Source organism: Metarhizium robertsii (assembly GCF_000187425.2).
Source record: "Metarhizium robertsii ARSEF 23 chromosome Unknown MAA_Scf_39, whole genome shotgun sequence".
Classification (NCBI taxonomy): Eukaryota; Fungi; Ascomycota; class Sordariomycetes; order Hypocreales; family Clavicipitaceae; genus Metarhizium; species Metarhizium robertsii.
Window position 1 is genome coordinate 18203 of NW_011942181.1, and position 17341 is coordinate 35543.

At 50.0% G+C, this 17341-nt stretch overlaps 5 protein-coding genes across 5 annotated transcripts; 2 read left to right on the plus strand and 3 right to left on the minus strand.

Moving 5' to 3' along the window:
* Positions 1-203: 203 nt before the first annotated feature.
* Positions 204-2029, minus strand: MAA_10434 (MFS transporter; the record flags this gene model as incomplete). Its single annotated transcript, XM_007828432.1, has 2 exons — positions 204-1667; positions 1730-2029. 2 exons carry the CDS (start codon positions 2027-2029, stop codon positions 204-206), a joined length of 1764 nt encoding a protein of 587 aa, XP_007826623.1.
* A 2833-nt stretch (positions 2030-4862) lies between these two features.
* Positions 4863-6653, minus strand: MAA_10435 (sulfite oxidase; the record flags this gene model as incomplete). The annotated part of the gene is made up of 2 exons (XM_007828433.2): positions 4863-6342; positions 6415-6653. 2 exons carry the CDS (start codon positions 6651-6653, stop codon positions 4863-4865), a joined length of 1719 nt encoding a protein of 572 aa, XP_007826624.2.
* A 597-nt stretch (positions 6654-7250) lies between these two features.
* MAA_10436 (catalase) lies at positions 7251-9132 on the plus strand (the record flags this gene model as incomplete). The annotated part of the gene is made up of 8 exons (XM_007828434.2): positions 7251-7253; positions 7312-7345; positions 7413-7545; positions 7608-8067; positions 8120-8407; positions 8464-8548; positions 8611-9009; positions 9071-9132. 8 exons carry the CDS (start codon positions 7251-7253, stop codon positions 9130-9132), a joined length of 1464 nt encoding a protein of 487 aa, XP_007826625.2.
* Positions 9133-11982: 2850 nt separating this feature from the next.
* On the minus strand, positions 11983-12274 carry MAA_10437 (uncharacterized protein; the record flags this gene model as incomplete). The annotated part of the gene is made up of 2 exons (XM_007828435.1): positions 11983-12075; positions 12131-12274. The coding sequence occupies 2 exons, from the start codon at positions 12272-12274 to the stop codon at positions 11983-11985; spliced, it is 237 nt and encodes a 78-aa protein (XP_007826626.1).
* A 3370-nt stretch (positions 12275-15644) lies between these two features.
* Positions 15645-16891, plus strand: MAA_10438 (Acyl-CoA N-acyltransferase; the record flags this gene model as incomplete). Its single annotated transcript, XM_007828436.2, has 3 exons — positions 15645-16062; positions 16414-16448; positions 16502-16891. 3 exons carry the CDS (start codon positions 15645-15647, stop codon positions 16889-16891), a joined length of 843 nt encoding a protein of 280 aa, XP_007826627.2.
* Positions 16892-17341: the final 450 nt, after the last annotated feature.

A 17341-nucleotide genomic window follows, 5' to 3' on the forward strand; every position in this document is an offset into this window, starting at 1 on the left:
AAGCAAGGAATATAGTCTAGAAGTATTCATGCTCTATTAGAGAGGAGCCTATATGATTCTTACTCTATCTTGATCATCCAATGGAGTGGAACACCCCCCCTTGCACCCAAGAAGCAACTGATGGGTTAAAAGAAGAAGAAATGATACACCGTAAACGCCGATCCGTGTCTAGTCGTCTATTATACACAGGATAGCTTCTGCGCTCAGGCAGCAGCCATCTCAATTTTCTTGCCCTTGACAGAGTTCCACGGCACAGAGGCGGATCCAATAATGGATAAAGCAGCCATGGCGGCGGAGACGTAAAAGGTATTGGTGACGGCGCCGTTGTAGGCCTCGAGAACAACGGGCAAAAATTCCTTGGGAATCATATTCTGAATCTGGGTGGCACCAACGGAAACGACGCTTGCTGGATCAAGGCCCTGGATGTGTGCATCGGCCACGTTGGAAACAAGTTTGTTCTGGAAAACATTTTGAGCAACACAGATGAACAGGGCGCCACCGAGAGTCTGCGAGAAGATGATGATGGCGGTTCCAATGGCCACATCGGCGCCGTCGAGGGAGGCTTGGATCGCAACCATGGTCTGCTGCATGCCGAGACCGACACCGATACCAAAGAGGATCTGGTAGCCGATCCAGTGGGCAGGGCCGGTGTTGACGTCAAAGGTGGAGAGCATACCGGCACCGACAGACATGAGAATGGTCGAGGCAATCATAAACGGGGCGTAGTAGCCGAGGGTGGTGACGAGGCCGCCGGAAACCAGGGAGAAGATGACCAGAGACAGAATCATGGGCAGATTCTTGATGCCGGAGTCGATGGCGGTGGTGCCCTGGACAGCTTGGAACCAGATGGGCAAGTAATAGACCATGACGAAAAAGGCAGCACCCAGGCAAGCACCAAATACTGCGCAGGACCAAACGGTGCGGTTCAAGAAGACGCGGGGGGGCACAGTAGCCTTTTCCTTTAACCAGACTTGAACCGCCAGGAAGCCCGCGATGAGAACGCCAAAGACAACAAACAAGGCGATGATGCGGCCGTCCTTCCAGGGATACTTGGTGCCACCCCACTGCAGAGCAAGGAGCAGAGACACGATGCCGGGAATGAACAAGACGGTCCCGAGCAAGTCAAAGGACATGAGCTGCTCCTTGAAGCTCAGCTTCGTCTTGGCCACCCTGGGCTTGGGAAGGCGCAAGAAGGCAATGATGAAGGCCACGGTGACGCCCCCAAAGGGCAAGTTGATATAAAAGCACCATCGCCATGTGACGTGGTCGGTAAAGGCGCCGCCCATAAGAGGCCCAGCAACAGAGGCAATGCCGTACATGGAGCCAATGATGCCCATGTACATGGGACGCTGGCGCAAGGGTACAGATCGGTTGATGATGAGCAAGGCGCCGGAGAAGACACCGGCGGCACCCAGTCCGGCAATGGCTCGGCCGAGAATGAGGCCCACGGAGTTGGGCGTGGCGCCGCAGACGAGGGAGCCAAGTTCAAAGAGGAAGATGGCAAAGAGATAGACCCATTTGACCGAGTAAAAGGTGTATAGTTTACCAAAGATGAGCTGGACGGCGCACGTCGTGAGAAGGTAGGCTGAGCCATACCAGCCGACGTCTTCGATGGCGTGGAACTGATCGGTGATTCGAGGGATCGCGGTGGCAATGATGGTGTTGTCCTACAACAAGAAACTTAGACAAGACGGCCCCCCCAATAAGAATATGGCGTGAAGCAACATACCAATGCCATGCAAAACACAGACAGGCAGAGAGCGATGGTAATTAGACCCAATCTCCATCTCGCGGGATACTCGGATTCATCTTCCTGCGCTTCCCCAGGCTTGGCTTCCGACGTCGAGCCAGCATCGGCGGCTTCCTTGGTCGCGGCGACGCCATCCTCCCCCACGTTTGCCAAGGCGGTTTGCTTCTCGACTTGTTCAGACGGGACATTATTTGTTGGATATCCGGGTTCGGATTCCTTGTTCCCCGTCCGCCCGGAATACACGGAGGTGACGTCTGTGGAGCTTTCCGACAAGACCATCGTGGCGGTGTTCCGTGGAGGCCGGAGTGAAGATAAATAAAGTGCCTGTTCCCAGTTCTATGGTTCTGGGGAAGAGCACTTGTCGCTGTGGTTTGAGTGAGTTGTCCAGGTCTTTCGCCTCGTGAAAAAAACAGGCTGACTTTGTCGAGAAGTACGAGAGCCGGGACACGGCTCACGATGACACCTGGGCGCCTGCATGATGGTTAAGTACAACGGGTACTCTTACTTTTTACACCGAATCTTCTTTTTTTTTGCAACGGCGTTACCCACCAGGCGAAACTCGGACTACTCAGGCGCACAGGGATCCTGGAGCTACATCAAGGCAAACTAAGGTGGTTGCGGAGCCCCCAGGTGCCATTTCGGACTCGCGGGGTTCAAACAAGACCGAGCCATGAGTGCGCCTGGATAACTCTTTTATGCTTCTGGCGCCATGAGATGAAGTCTCTGAGTTATCAGAGCCCTTTCAGTGAGGCCCAAACTTGTTCGGAGCCGGGCCCCCGTGTGCGACATGGCCTTGATAGCGCTCGTCTCGAGCCTGTCCCTCCGCACCTGGCGGAGTTCCGCCCGTCATTACATGTCTGGTACCTTTGCGACGGCGTCTTTGGGGACAGCATTTGACCAGGGCGCAGCGGAGTTTGGACTTGGGCTGAATCAGTCAATGAAACTCACGGCCAGGTTGCCGAGTCCGAAACTTTGCACCAGACTTCACCAACGCCGGGGTTTACTCTTAAGGCCGCGTTCAAGACACACAGCCGAGCAACGTGGCATACCAAGGTCAGGCAACGAGACCGATAGCGTACGGGCTTGCAACATTGAGCAAAATTGCGCGCCCTTGCGTCCAGGGCTGAGTGCTAACCACGGCGCTGAGATGACGCGTTGACAAATGCAAGACGATGGTGCACACGCACGCAATTCACCATGGATGCGTGTCCGGAACGTGCGCCTCTCGTTTCTTTTTCTCGACCTGGGCGGCGTTGTTGTCCAAAACACGGCAGGCGATTGAATTTGTCAAGCCCGGTGCCTGGTCGGATCCGGATCCGGATCCAGATCTCAACACATTCTAGAAGAATGCGGTGCTCAATGCTGAGCATCATTCCAAGGTCCATGTCTGAGGCGCGTGCCATTTGCTGGCTCGTCCTCGGTGTCTCACCAGCCCGAAGCCAGCAACAGCAGGAATCGATTGTGCGGCTGAGAAACTGGTCTGCAGATCGAAGGGGCAGGCAGTCACGACGAGACGACCATCATTTTGACGCTTCACTCCTGAAACTCCACCCGAGAACAGGGCCCAGCCAACCGGAGACGCCTACTGGCATGACTGGCCTGGTCCAATTAGCCTGCTGTGGCGTTTGGGCCCATTGATTTGATCGCTTGGAGGATCACGGATTCCAGATTACGGATTACCACCCTGGTCCGCTTGCTCCCGACGCAAACTCGACACAACCATGAAAATGACACGGGGAACCATGCCGTCCAATGAAATACGCTGCCCATGCCCTGGCCGAGCTCGGGGTAACTCGCTCATTTGCCCGCAGTGGAAACACATGCCCATGTCCCAGATTTCAGAAACAGCCTCAAGACGAGGCAGCCAACGAGATGCTCTCATGTCGAGAAATCGTGGAGAATTCACGTCGCTAGTGTCTGCATGTAGCTGCGCTGCGAGGTACAGGGTAGGTCTGCGAGATGAAGGTCCTCTCGTATTAGCAACACATGTTAATTGAGAAATATACGGAGTAATTTAGAATCTGCTCTTATGAGACCAATTTCCCTTTTAATTCCTTCCTTACTAATATCTTACACAAAAGGAGAGATGCAATGCGACATGAGATGTCAACTGGTGTTGTTTCATAAACTTAAAAGCGATTAATTGCTTGCTTCATTGACATCAATGACGTGAGCCACAGAGCTGTTAGGCCCCCCCCCCCCCCAAAAAAAAAGTTTACCAGTTGACATGATATATTCCATGCGTCTCTACCTGCTCAGGGGCATTGATGTAACGTAGATGGCAGGTCTCGGGTACAGCATCAGAAGGGATATGGAGTGATCAACTCAAGCCTGATGTGCCGAAGTCTTGTTACTAATACTTGCAAGCGTGTCTATATGTACTTGGGCAGACAATACGGTGGCATCTGTTACTTTAAACGTTCCATCTTAGCTAATATACTTGGGGGAAACAGAACCCTCGCTAGAATAATAACTACCTTGGCTGAAAACGTGCTGACTATCAGGCCGAGCCACTTCTCGGCGCCTTTCGAGTGAGAATTCCACAATTGACGATTTTCTAATCGATGCATATGAATTTCCCATAGCATGCATGGTTGGCTGTGAGGTCTGACGCCGACTTGTGCCATGAATAGGTCTGATAGCTGTACAAAATTCCCCATCAATAGTTTATTAAGGGATGTTTGAGCTACAGGAATTACAGCAAGCATTACTCAAACAAAAGCCGTATTGGCTACGCCTAGCATATTGACTCCTTTCTCATAGGCCATGAGATGAAGGTGATATCCGGCTGTGAAATCTTGGTCATGGTAGATACAGATACCATGGTGTTTTCTGTCAGCACCTGAACGGAAAAAAATGTGAAGAGATGGCTCTTATTTGAGATGTGGGACAAGAGATATTCGTAAATGGTAGAAGCTTGGACGCATACTGCAGCAGTATTGGTGAAATGAAGCAAGCAATCGAGTAGAAGGCGGCCCGAGACAGCGTATAAAGTCTTGCAATAACTTCAACTAGCTAAAGAACTGCAAATCACTCGAGGTTCATTCTTGATCTTGAGTTTTTGACACGCCATCCAGCAGAGTCTCACTGCAACACCTGCGACTCTCATCACTCAGTCATCTTCAGCGTCACGAGGATCATTGTTTTGCCAGAACTTTTCATAATCCTCCCACGTTTGAGACGGGAATGAAAGAGGCACGGTAAGGGGGGCAAACGGAATGCCTTTCTGCTCAAACTCATCAAGCCGAGCCTTGGTGAGCGGCTTAGACTTGTTGACACTGTACACAGAAATGCGATGGCAGGAGCTCGTGACGTGCAAGCCCCAGTTCCAGGCTGTACGGACATTGGGCGGTTGCGTGTTGAGCGCGTTGTCCCAACATCGGCAGACAATCTCGACCCAGCCCTCGACGTCGCATGGGAGGTCAAACTCCCAGGTACGCCATGTCCACCTCCGCTTCTTGGAAAGGTTCCCGAGGGGAACGGTATACCAGTTGAAGCCGCCGTCGTTGGACAGCTCAACCCGCTCCGGCCACCGGCCACCACCAGAGTAGGCCCAGCCCTTGCAGCGAATCTTGCCGTTGTGGATACACACTTGCTTGGTCCATGGGGACATGATGGCAGAGCTTACCGGCATTTCCTGGATCTGGATTCCATCAGTCATCTTGAGGTTGTGCTTTCCTACCTGCTGTGGGAAGTAGAGGTACTCCTGGCTCTGGACTGGTGCCCGCGAGGGCTCCTTGATGGCCTTGATGCGATAAAGCCACTTGACGCTTCTGGCTCCGATGTAGCCAAAGACCACGATACGAAGGGGGTATCCGTGGATGGCGGGAAGGACCTCTCCATTCATTTCCCATGCAAGCATCACCTCGTTTGCCTTGACCTTGGACCACGGAACACTGACGAGATAATTCATCGTCTTGTCATCCTTGAAGTAGGTATCGGCGCCGTAAAACTCCAAGTGCTTGGCCCCGTCAATCAAGCCCCCGCACTCCTTGATGACCTTTTTCAGACTGATGCCGACGTATTTGGCGGTGCCAATGGCGCCCTCTGCCCAAGGTGCCTGCGGAACCTCGTCGCCCTGGCCGGGATACTTGAGAATCTGCTCAATACGGCGCGTACCCGAGCACTGAATGGTAATGGCCTTTTCCATTCGCGGAAATCTGTTCTCATCCATGAGGTCGTCCAGAGTGAACTCCTTGGGCTTGGCAACGAGGCCGTCGAGTAGGAAGCTGTAGTGGTCCTTGTCAATCAATGGAATACCGCCGTGGTTTCTCACAAAGTGAAGTGAATTGGGGGTGATTTCTTTGGCGGTGACGAGGCGCTTGGGGGGCTCCCCGTTGTATGGAAATTGAAGAAGATGCAGCATGTCGGGGTGCTTCTCCTTGAGGACGGTAGCCCAGGAGTCGTCGGGAACCTTGGTCAGCTCACCGCCGACGGCGTGATGCCACATTTTCCAGTGCGTGCCGGGAAGAACGGGGTTCGTGCCCGGGATGGGACCGAGCTGGAACTCTGGATTCGGTGGGAATGTCTGGGCCGTCAGGATGGCATGGGCGGCGGCCTTTTTCTCGGGATACTTCTCCCACTCGACAAAGCTTTGCACAAGTCAGACAATCAGCGAGGACGGCCACAGGCACACGTCCAGTCTTGACCAAGGTCACACGTACCCCGTCCAGCCCTTTCTCTCCATGGCAAACAGCTTGTTTGGGTCTCCCACAGCCTTGATAGCCTTCTCATCTTTGGTCAGTGGGCCAAAGGTCTGGATGGGAAGAGCCTTGGTCTGCGGCGTGGTCATATCCAGGGGCGGGAGCACAGCGCCCGACAGCCCCTGCTCAATCTTCCACTCGTCGGGGCGATTCGTCGTCTTCATTTTGGCGGGAGCAGCTTTCTTGGGCTGGGGAGGCATTGCAACAGACGAGTCAATGTTTGATGCGTTCAAACTTGTCAACATCTGGGCCGCGGAGGGGAAAGCCGATGGAGAAGCACTTATACCTGATTCACACACCATGGCGGCCGAGACCCCGTGCTAAACCTGTTTTCGCTCTCCCCATTTTCACGTTGCTTTGGCCATGATGAAGTCGTCATGCAAGACGCTCAAAGCGGAAGGACAATCGGCCCAATGGGCGACGATGAATTTGTGATATGCTTTTGCCCCGCATCACGGTGGCGTGATAAACCGGCGCCACGTTCGTCAAGTCGCCGGTCCGTTTGACTGCCGTCTTGTCCCGCGAAGCTATTGGCAAACCTGCTATCCGTACAGACTAATGCATCTGGCTTCACAAAAGGGCTGGTCGGATGTATCGGGAGGGTGGGCACTACCATCGTTAAGGTTTTAACTGGACATCATGACCACCACGGCTCTGCTGCATTGGGGCTAAGCCTAGGAGCCGGCAGCCACGCATTGACAGCTTCCCGGTTTTTGATGGATATAAAAGCAACAATATGAGGCTCCCATCTCTTCTTGATTCTCTCTGCAGAGATTTTGTGTATATCCACAGCCATCATGGTCAGCTCACACCCTCGAGGCCATCTGGTGAAGTGAACTATTCGCTAACAAACTATAGTCTGCCTTTAATCCTGTATGCACACTGGCTAATGGTAAGCCATTCATTGGGCTCCTTGCCTTCTGTGTCTCGGGATGCAAGACTGACACCAATCATCACAGGTCAACCGAGCCCAAACCCGGGGTCTGTCCACCAGATTCGCTACGGTAACAGCAATGGCGGCCTAGTCACCTTGGCTGATACCCAAACCATTGAAGTCCTTGCTCATTTTGCACGGGAGCGCATTCCAGAACGGTAAGGGGACCTCTTCACCACGTCAAGCATACCAGACTCTCTCGGACTCATGATTGGAATAGGAGTGTTCATGCAAAAGCCGCCGGCGCCTTTGGCGAATTCGAAGTTCTCGAGGATGTATCTGATTTGACCGATGCCAAGTTCCTCACCGGAGTTGGCAAGAAGACTCCAATCTTGACCCGCATCTCGACCGTTGGTGGAGAAAAAGGATCTAGTGACACCGTTCGCGATGTTCGGGGCTGGGCCACAAAGTTTTATACCGAGGAGGGCGTGCAAGACTTTGTATTCAACGATCTGCCCGTCTTCTTCATCCGGGATCCCATTAAATTCCCCTCCATGAATCGGAGCCACAAGAGACATCCTCAGACAAATGTACCGGATAACACCATGTTTTGGGACTTTCACAAGAATAACCCCGAGGGAATCCACGCTCTCATGCACCTATTTGGGCAGCGCGGTATTCCGGCTTCGCTGAGAAACATCAATGGTTTCAGTGTCCATACCTACACGCTAAACAAAGCTGTGAGCTACCGTGAATATGGCATCATTTATCGCAACGACTGATAAGTGCTAGGATGGAAGCTATGTCTACGTCAAGTGGCATTTCAAACCCGACGACGGCATCAGGACCATGGATGCAGACACCGCAGCCCGGCTGGCAGGATCAGAGCCTGATTATCACGTCAAAGATCTTTTTAATGCCATCGAGGGTGGAAATTTCCCGACCTGGACGGTATACGTGCAGGTTATCAAGCCCGACGAGGTGAAGTCGGCACCGATTGACATCTTTGATTGCACCTATACCTGGCCTTATGAAAGTTACCCATTGCGTCGTGTCGGTCGTTTGACCCTCAACAAGAATGTGCGTTGAATGATGCCTATGGTACATTGTAGCCGTGCACTAACGAGTACATGCAGCCGAACAATTATTTTCAAGACATTGAGCAGGCTTGTTTCTCGCCGTCAAACATGGTGCCCGGTATCGGACCTTCCGCGGATCCAGGTCAGTACTTGCAGCAAAACTCTTATCGGGAAGTGGCAAATCTAATTGAAATGTCGATTCAGTTCTGCAAGCAAGAATGTTTAGCTACCCGGACGCGCACCGCTATCGCGTAGGACCAAACTACTTTCAACTTCCGCCGAACCGGCCAGTGAACAAGGTGTACGCTCCATATATACGAGATGGACCCGGAACCATGAATGGAAATTACGGAGGTGATCCCGATTACGTCTACTCAGAGCTTCGCCCCGTGTCTCAGAGCAACAGAATTCAGCTGCCAGTTCATGAAATGTGGACGGGGAATGTGACGTGCTTTGCCACCTCGCTCACTGACAAGGATTTTGAGCAGCCTCGCAAACTGTGGGAGATTATTTGCAAGGAGCCAAATGGAAAAGAACAACTCCTGCATAACATCATTCCTACGCTGCGAGATATTCCAAACAACCTAAAGAAGGAAGTCTTGGGTCAGTCAAAACTACCAACCAGTCGTGTCACGTAAACTTTGTCTAATGCTGTTACTTGCAGATTATTTTGGAAGAGTGGACCCCGGATTGAAGAAATGTCTCGCCGATGGGCTTGCAAAATGAACGAGACTGGAGTAGGTTTTGTGCAACTGGGTGCTTGGGAGGGCTGGATGAGTTCAGGACAGGAGGACAGGCCCCCAAAAAGGTACCATGTATCTCTTGGTAGGACCTGTTGAGCAGGCAGTACTCTCAATCAATTTGTGATATTACCAGGCTCATTCATATTCATGATCCGTATGGTAGGGTTCTTCTCCCTGTGGTTTCCCTTTGAGATGAATACGGGGTAAAATGGACTCAAGGCTGTGCCGAACCAGTGACTATGCTATTAGGATGCAATATTGAGACAATGGTTCAAAGATCAACTGTCTAGTCTTGATTTGAGGCCATGAAGATCATCTGGAGCTGTTCAGTAGAGAAACGCGTATTGGAGTTTAAATTCATCAGTTGCTCATAAAAACGCGTCCAATTAATGCCCCGACTTTATTGGAAATGGCGTCCCATGGCAGAAGATGGCCAAGCGGCGGGGTTTGTCCATTATAAAAGCTGTTCATATGAATTGGACGGTGTATCAAGAAGCTACGGCGAAATGCCAACTCCCACTGGGCTTCATGCTGCTTTTGGAGTTACTACTACGAAATGCCTGCGTCGCAATCATGCCGCTTTTATTTCTTCGATGTTATGGCCCTCTGACGAGACAGATCTGCATATTTAACCTTCTCATTGGCTGAATACTGCCGTCATATTTGGAAAGCGGCCTTGCAAGTCTCCACCACCAAACATGGTGGCCCTGGTCTATCGAAGCCTGATGCACAGATGGGTAGCCTTGGAAGTGGGGGAAACAGGGATAATAAGCTACCGCTTGGTGTCGATTCGATGTCGTGGACGAATAGTGTGATTTCCATTTCTAACCCTGCCCACCGCCAACATCGAAGCCTTGGTGAACAAGACAATCCGGTCGCCGTCGGGCGGGTCGGCATTGGGCCTCGGTCCGGCCACGGACTCGGTACGACGTACCTGGGCTGGACTAGATAATAGCCGGATTCCGTGTCGACTAGAAGAGGGCACTAGGGGATGAGAGGGGCGAGGCGAATAGGTGAGGCCCTGGGGAACTATTATTTTGTATGATATGATCCGTTGACCCTGCAGATAGCCATTGTCAACGACTACGAAGACTGGCGCTGAAATTTTGAAATAAATGCAGAGCTGATGTGGAACCGCGCTCGGCTTGGAAGCTGAAATCTGCCCACCGCATCTAGTCTGGCGAGCAGGATGGACTGATAATGTCTGCACGTCTGGGAGAATATTGGATTGATGTAAGCTTATTTATTAGCAGCCTCCGGGTTCATGCTTTCCCATTGGCCCTTATTTTTCGTGGTGAACCCTAAAGTAGTCTGGCGCTGCTCATTTACGCACGATGGTGACGAGCAACACGAAGAGAAGACGCTGCTAAAACACTAAGAAAAGTCAAGGATAAGTCGAACAACCTTGAGTTCCAGGAAGAACAACAGCATCATAAAACCAGATGGCAGTCTGACGAGAAGAAAAGAAAGTATGCCTTTGATGCTTTACCCCAGCGCCGGATGCTGAGAATATTTCCTGGTGATATGTAAGTCATGCTGGCTCAAACAACTACTTCATTTCGCCAGAGTTTCAACCAGCCTTCAAGAATGACAAGTCACTTTATCAGAGCTTATTACCTGTCGTAAATGGTTCTCACAGTCCTAGCTCCGCTAATTTCAACAACGGAGATGGGACTGTCGTTTTTCTCACCATAGTTCCCAAATGTCATGTATTGACTCACATCCAGTTTTTGACATGAGTAACGTCGGCCGTATTCACAACTCCTCTATCCCTGCTCATGAGCTCCTGACAGAAGAGACCCTCAGTTGACTTTATAGCCTTGCTTCAACCCATGAGTAGAACTTGTCCTATGAAGCAACTTATTCCGTTTGAGTTATAACGAATATGTGCATGCCGGGTAGCCTCTGAATTTCTCGCAACATGTCGTTGGTGTCAAGCCCGGTAGTGCGAAATTTGAGATCCAATTCGGGGCCTACGGTAGTTTCATGTCCTTCTTCGGCCTTGCGGAGCTGCACAAAGTTTGGAATGGCTTCTATTGTATGACCTACTACGCCTCGTTTTTAGCCTTTGAGCTCCACACCGCACGTTCTAATCCAAAACCTAAACCCGACGACATAGCGTCTGGTGCAATTCCCCTATAGTAATGGGACCGCTAGTAATAGTAGTTTCGAGTCCTCTTCACTAATTGGCAAGAGGCAAGAAATTATTCCTTGGAGCAACTCTGAGATGGAGTTGAGAGAAAGTTTGCTATCGCTGGCACTCAGCACTGTGCCAGGAATGTGGCAATACCGCTGGCTAATGTGCTTGCAACTAAATTAGTTATGGTAGCAACACCTCTCAAAGGTCGAATAACAATAATTATAATACCATATACAAGATGGCTTCGGGTATTATTCGTGCCCTGGTTACTCTTGGTGTAATACCGGGGTTGTAGACCTTCCTTTGCCTTTTAGAGGCCCACGCATTATGAGGAAGTCGAACCTAGACGCTGCTAGCCGCAAAACCTATGCTTAGACGATGCTTATTGCCAGCTTATAGCAACTCATATTTCGGGTAGATATTCAGCTGGCAATTCTTTCTATGAATCGACACTTCATCGCAACTAGTGCCTTTTTCGGTCATTTATGCCAAGAAAGTCCCGTTTGGTGGTGCTTTGGTAAGGTATAATTTAAAAACTTGGTAGTATCAATTTAAGATGTCTATAGCTACTAAAGCTGACTGAATCTAGCTGAAGACGACAAACTGCCAAATGTATGCTTGAGTATGCAACCAATCTTGACGGATGGCAGTCGGGTGAAAATTGAACCACCCCTCTCGCTCAATAAGCTATGCTTAAGGGATCGTGAAGTTGGGGGGGACGCAGTAGGGGCTGCCGTTGGCCTGGAGGAACTTGCAGACGGTTTGTGGTGGGCAGTTACCGGCAAACTAAGACGATTAATATTACCAACCTGGTCAAGTCAGAAACGAACAAGATACTTACCACCCACTGGCCGCTGGTATTGCAAACATCCCAAGCTTCCGCGCCAGGATGGCATCGATAGGCGACCGGCGTGCACTCCCGAGCGGGTGGTGCAGCGACTGCGACGGAAGCCAGAGCAGCAACGGAGGCAATGATGAACTTCATGATGATGAATTGGAGAGCGTTTGCGATGAAATAAAGTTGGAAGAATGATGGAAGTTGATGGTGTTTCTGCAAAGGTGTTGTAGATGAGATTGCTGATGAGGATGAGAGCAGAATAGTAAACACTCGGGAGGAGCTGTAGTTTATATAGTTTTTGTACGCCTTGCTTTATACATGGATGAGATCGATGCGTCTCTTGAGAACGACTTCAGTCAAGCCCTGTTCCGTCCAAGTTGGCGTGTTCGGCTCGTATTTCGAAGCGTGGCGTCAGGCACTCGCTGCGTTGGGATATGGAACTGCCAGACGTTTGCGTCCGCATATAGCTCCGCCGCGAAGCCATCTTCAAACATTCCAATGGAGCTGGTGCCCGACAGCAGCAGGTGGCTGAGCGACGGAAAGGCGCTGATGTCTCGGTATGATCCAGACCCGTTTAGTGCCTCACAGTGCGCTGACATTTGCCTGCAGGCGACTGCCATTCGTGATTGGATCGGGCCTTTTCTGGCGTATTGGTGTCAAGATTGTTGGCGTGTGACTCGCTGTCGACGAAGCCATAGGCGTTATACGAGCGGCATTCGCATAAAAGTGGCGGCGGGCTGAGCAGACGTGTCTCTATTTCTGTCACAAGACGGACAATTTGCGATATTGCGGAGAACAAGAGGCGTTTTCCTTAAAGTCTATTTGTCTGAGACACCGCCTCCACTGGGCGGTTTGCGATGCACGACATACCTAGGTACTAGACCTTTGGGGGCGGATACGCTCGTGGTTGATCATATGCGCCCTCCTCCCTGCGACGTAACAATGCAGGCATCGCCCGAGCTTAATCAGGCCGGGCCCTTCTGTTTTTTTGTCTCGTATTTTGATTTGCCAGCATTGTCAGCATTGCCACAAATCGCGGCCAATATTGGTCAAAGAACCATCTGGGAGAGGTTCCGAATTACGTGAGATTCTTGCGCAAGTCAACCAGCTTATGGGGGCCACGTTGATCATGGCCAGGGATGCGTGGTTGCCCGGTTTCCGTGTCCAAAGTCATGGCTTCAGCTGACTTTGTGGAGGCGGGGGACTGGACTGAGGACGTAACCCATTGAGCCGGATGGTATATCGTCGGAGGAAGCTGCCATAGCAAGAGGTGGCTGAGGCCTCGTCACTTCAAACGTTGTGATGAAGCGACAAGAGAAAGACATGTTCACTGTCGGGATGGCTAAGCTACTGGTCATGTACCAAGCCTGATTTGAGGTTGTTGAAAAAAAGCATGGGACGCCGCGTGGGTGCACCACTTGACATTGTTGCACAGTTACTCGAAGTGTTTTCAACAGCATGATTCCATGATTCAGCGGAGTCGTGTCGAAGGGTATCATAGTAGAGTGGTAATGACGCCTTTGATGGTTACGAAACACCATTCTACTACTTGGTTGCTCCTATTTCATGACACATCGTGTTGGAGGCTGATTACCATGGCTCACAGAATATAAACAACAGTTTGGTAGGCAGGATGGCATGACTGTGTGATGATATAATATCCAAACGCATTTGTCTCGGATGCAATCACGAAATTACCTTAGTAGAGTAACACATTGACGTCTAATACTACTATATCATCATGGCGGTGCAAGAAGCTCTTCTATTGGACCAAATGGGGTTACTGTCGGAATAAGCCGTGCTAGCGTTGCTACTCTACCAGACGGCAGCCCTGTGATGGAACGCTCCAATTTCCACTCCATCCTCGGCTTGCTGGGTGTGTCCACCTCGGGCATCTCTTGCAACCCTGCCAAGAATCCCAAAGAAATAGTGGCGTATGAGTACACACCTTTGCATGCTGGTGGTACCCAAGACTCTCGTATCTGATGGACATGATGGGTATCTGGAGATGCTGCAGGTTTTGATGACTCGGGTATTCCTATTTCACGGTATAAAGGCGAGTTGATGAGCGGACGAACCCTAACCCTTCTGGGGCTTCCAGTCCACAGCTGAGGTAGTGCCAACCAACCACCGTGATATACGGACGGGCTAATAATGATACCAACTTGAGGAAGTAGGTCACGGCATATAAATGCATACATGATTATATCCAAGATGTTCAAAGAGCCTTTTCTTTCAGTACGGATGTGTGTGGCCTTGATGTCATGACAGCGCTCAATGTCTGTACGAGGCCAAGAGTTTCAAATGAGTTTCAAATGGGTTCTTGGCCACTTCATTTTAATAAAAGACTTTGCGAGACATTACGATATTATCACTACGACATGCCCCTGGGACGTATAGTAGATTGGAGAGAAGAACTACAAGCAGATCGGGTGTCACAGTTAGCCAAGGCTACGATCACGGGACCTAGGGCAAAGGCTCTCACCGAATTCTTATGTAAATAAAAGCTTTTTGTTCCATCCAGGCTCTGAGAACCTTCAATACAAAAGACTGTTATGAAATGAATTGAGCTGCGACTCCAAGCCCTCACTGAGGTCTTGTCACATAGGGGACTGAAACCCCACAATTTACGAGCAGACCCTTTTCCGAATGACCATATTCATCTCGGAGCGGCACAATAAGTATGTATAGCTCTGTTTCCCATTTGGAAATTACTCATAAGTAATTAGGAAGAGTCCCATCACAACATGTGCCTAGATACCAACCAAGCCATTGCCCACCAGAAAGGGGAAACGAGGTGTAAAATAGATGAGACTTGCTTCGGGTCCAATGTCCGCGCTGTTAGTATATACGAGGAGGCCGGGCGAAGACACTGGCTGTTCATTTGTAGCGCTCAGAGCTAACGTGCAATCTAGATGAATTGGGCGGGCCACTTTAAGTTTCCGAACAAAAGCAAGAGCTCGAACATGATATTGTTAGAACTAGATGCACCAGAAAGTAGGATAGAAGTATGGGAAGTACTTGTAGAAACTACATTGATATAGTTTGCAAGGCTGATGCAGGGGAATAGTATATTGCGGGTACTTGAGATGTAGTTTAAGCTGGATTGCTCCTTGAAACCTTTCCTCTTAGTTTTTGGGGTTCTAGTTAATATTTCAGAGGCAACAGTTGTGAGCTGGCAAACAGGCAGAGTTGAAGTTGTTTTGTTTCATGTTCCCGCAACTGCAACCCACTAGCCAGCTTTTGCGCCTCTACTCAGTGCTAGTTCCCAATCAATGCATCAAATGTGCACAGAGAATTGACATTGACCCGCCAAGCCTCTGGTGGGGACTCATCGGGGTGCCTGGTGTCAGGTGAGTCGACTTGAACCTGCCGGCCAGACGCCGTCTGTTTCGTGCGTGATTAGTCAGTCTGGACCACTATGAGAGCTAATTGATGTGATAAAGTGTCGGTAGATCCAAGTCAAATCCTGTTGGTTTGCAATCTCTATTTCCTGTTTTCAACCGACTCTTCCGCAATGACTGTGCAACTTCGAATCGCGACAGACGCCGATGCTGAAGCGATTGCAACGCTGGCCGCAGACGCATTTCACCCAGATACGGACACCATAAGCCGCCGATTGTTTCCACAACATCTGCAGCCAGCCAACTGTGCAGCGGGAGACACGCTGCGGCTATGGAGACTGGCGCGAAAGTCCATCAAGTTGACCGACAAGAGAATCAATTTGATAGTTGCCGTCGATGATGATTTGCGAGGTCAAATTGTCGGGTTTGCTCTGTGGGAAATTCCCGCACCAAATGCATCGGATAGCGAGTTGCTCCCTTCAGCAGTATCCTCGCCCGGCTTGGATGAGGGCGCGTTTGAGGAGATGCAAAGAATACTCGTAAACCATGTTCGCAAACACTTTGGGGACCAAGGGACAAGCAATATGTGGCGTGCGTAGCAATCCTACCTTTCCAATCCACATGGATCAATCGATACTGACCACGCTGCTGTCATGCTTAGATCTGGACCATCTTGCTGTTGATCCGAGGCATCAGCGTAGGGGTATTGGCAAACTTCTGTTAAACTGGGGTATAGAAAAGGCAAAACATGACGGGCGGGATTGCTACTTGGTCGCCACGCCGGCGGGAAAATCACTCTATGAGAGCGTTGGCTTTCGAACCTTGCAGGAACTGTCCATTTTTGATGTACCACATTACTCCATGATACTCAAGTCAGACCCCGATGAAAAGATTTAGCGACTTTGTCACATTCTTGGAGGGCCAAGCTAATAATACATACAGAGTATAACGTTGCTCATGTCTTGAACAGCTTGCTGGTTTGTTTTTCGGCGCTGGCACAAACGGCACTTACATTATGACCATGCCATAGCCACGTGGAAGACCCAGGACTCGGGGTGATCGGGATCCCGACGGATTTGCCGCACGATTGCACACCGAACCTCAAATAATGGGAACTTTGCTTGCTAACTCTTCATCTCAGAATGGCGTCAATAATGGAGCTTTTACGGTTGCCTCGGCGTCCAAATTGCTCCAACTAGGCAACAAAATTCTCCAAGCCAAGGGCCAACCGACCAACCAGACGTGGAATGCCCAAACAAACGCCCTAAAGCCTCCAAAAACGAGCAGTGGTATCACGCTAGGGTACGATGGCATGAACAACAGCGTCGTGTCCAAACCGGCGGATGTTGTCCTTATAGCACATTCACTTGCCTATGGCGGGACAACCTTCAACTCTGCAAACAAGCTTCAGGATCTGTAATACGTGAGTTGCTAAAGCTATCAAGGAAAGCAATAACCAAGTTGTTTCTGAAGTATGCAACGAAGCTATCTTGTAAAGGTTCGGCAATAACTTACTCTATTTATACTATTAACGCTAACGCCTACTTGCTCTCTGGTTATACTGTGTTACACTAGTAGGTCCTGGTAATTAGCTAGCCTTTTTTTTTTTTTTTTATAATAATTTAATAAATAACAGGGGTTTTAATTTTAATTATAATAATTATATAAAGCTAATTAAATAAATTCAATTAATATATTTAATATATAAAATTAAAATAATTATAAAGGCGTTACGACCCAGTCACAAGCTGCAGCGTAGGTCGCAGGTTAGGCCGGTTATATAAGCCACAGGATAGTATAGGCATAATAGGTAAATAGGTAATAGATTAATAGTTAAAATAAGCTATTAATAAGAAAGAGTTTATTAGCT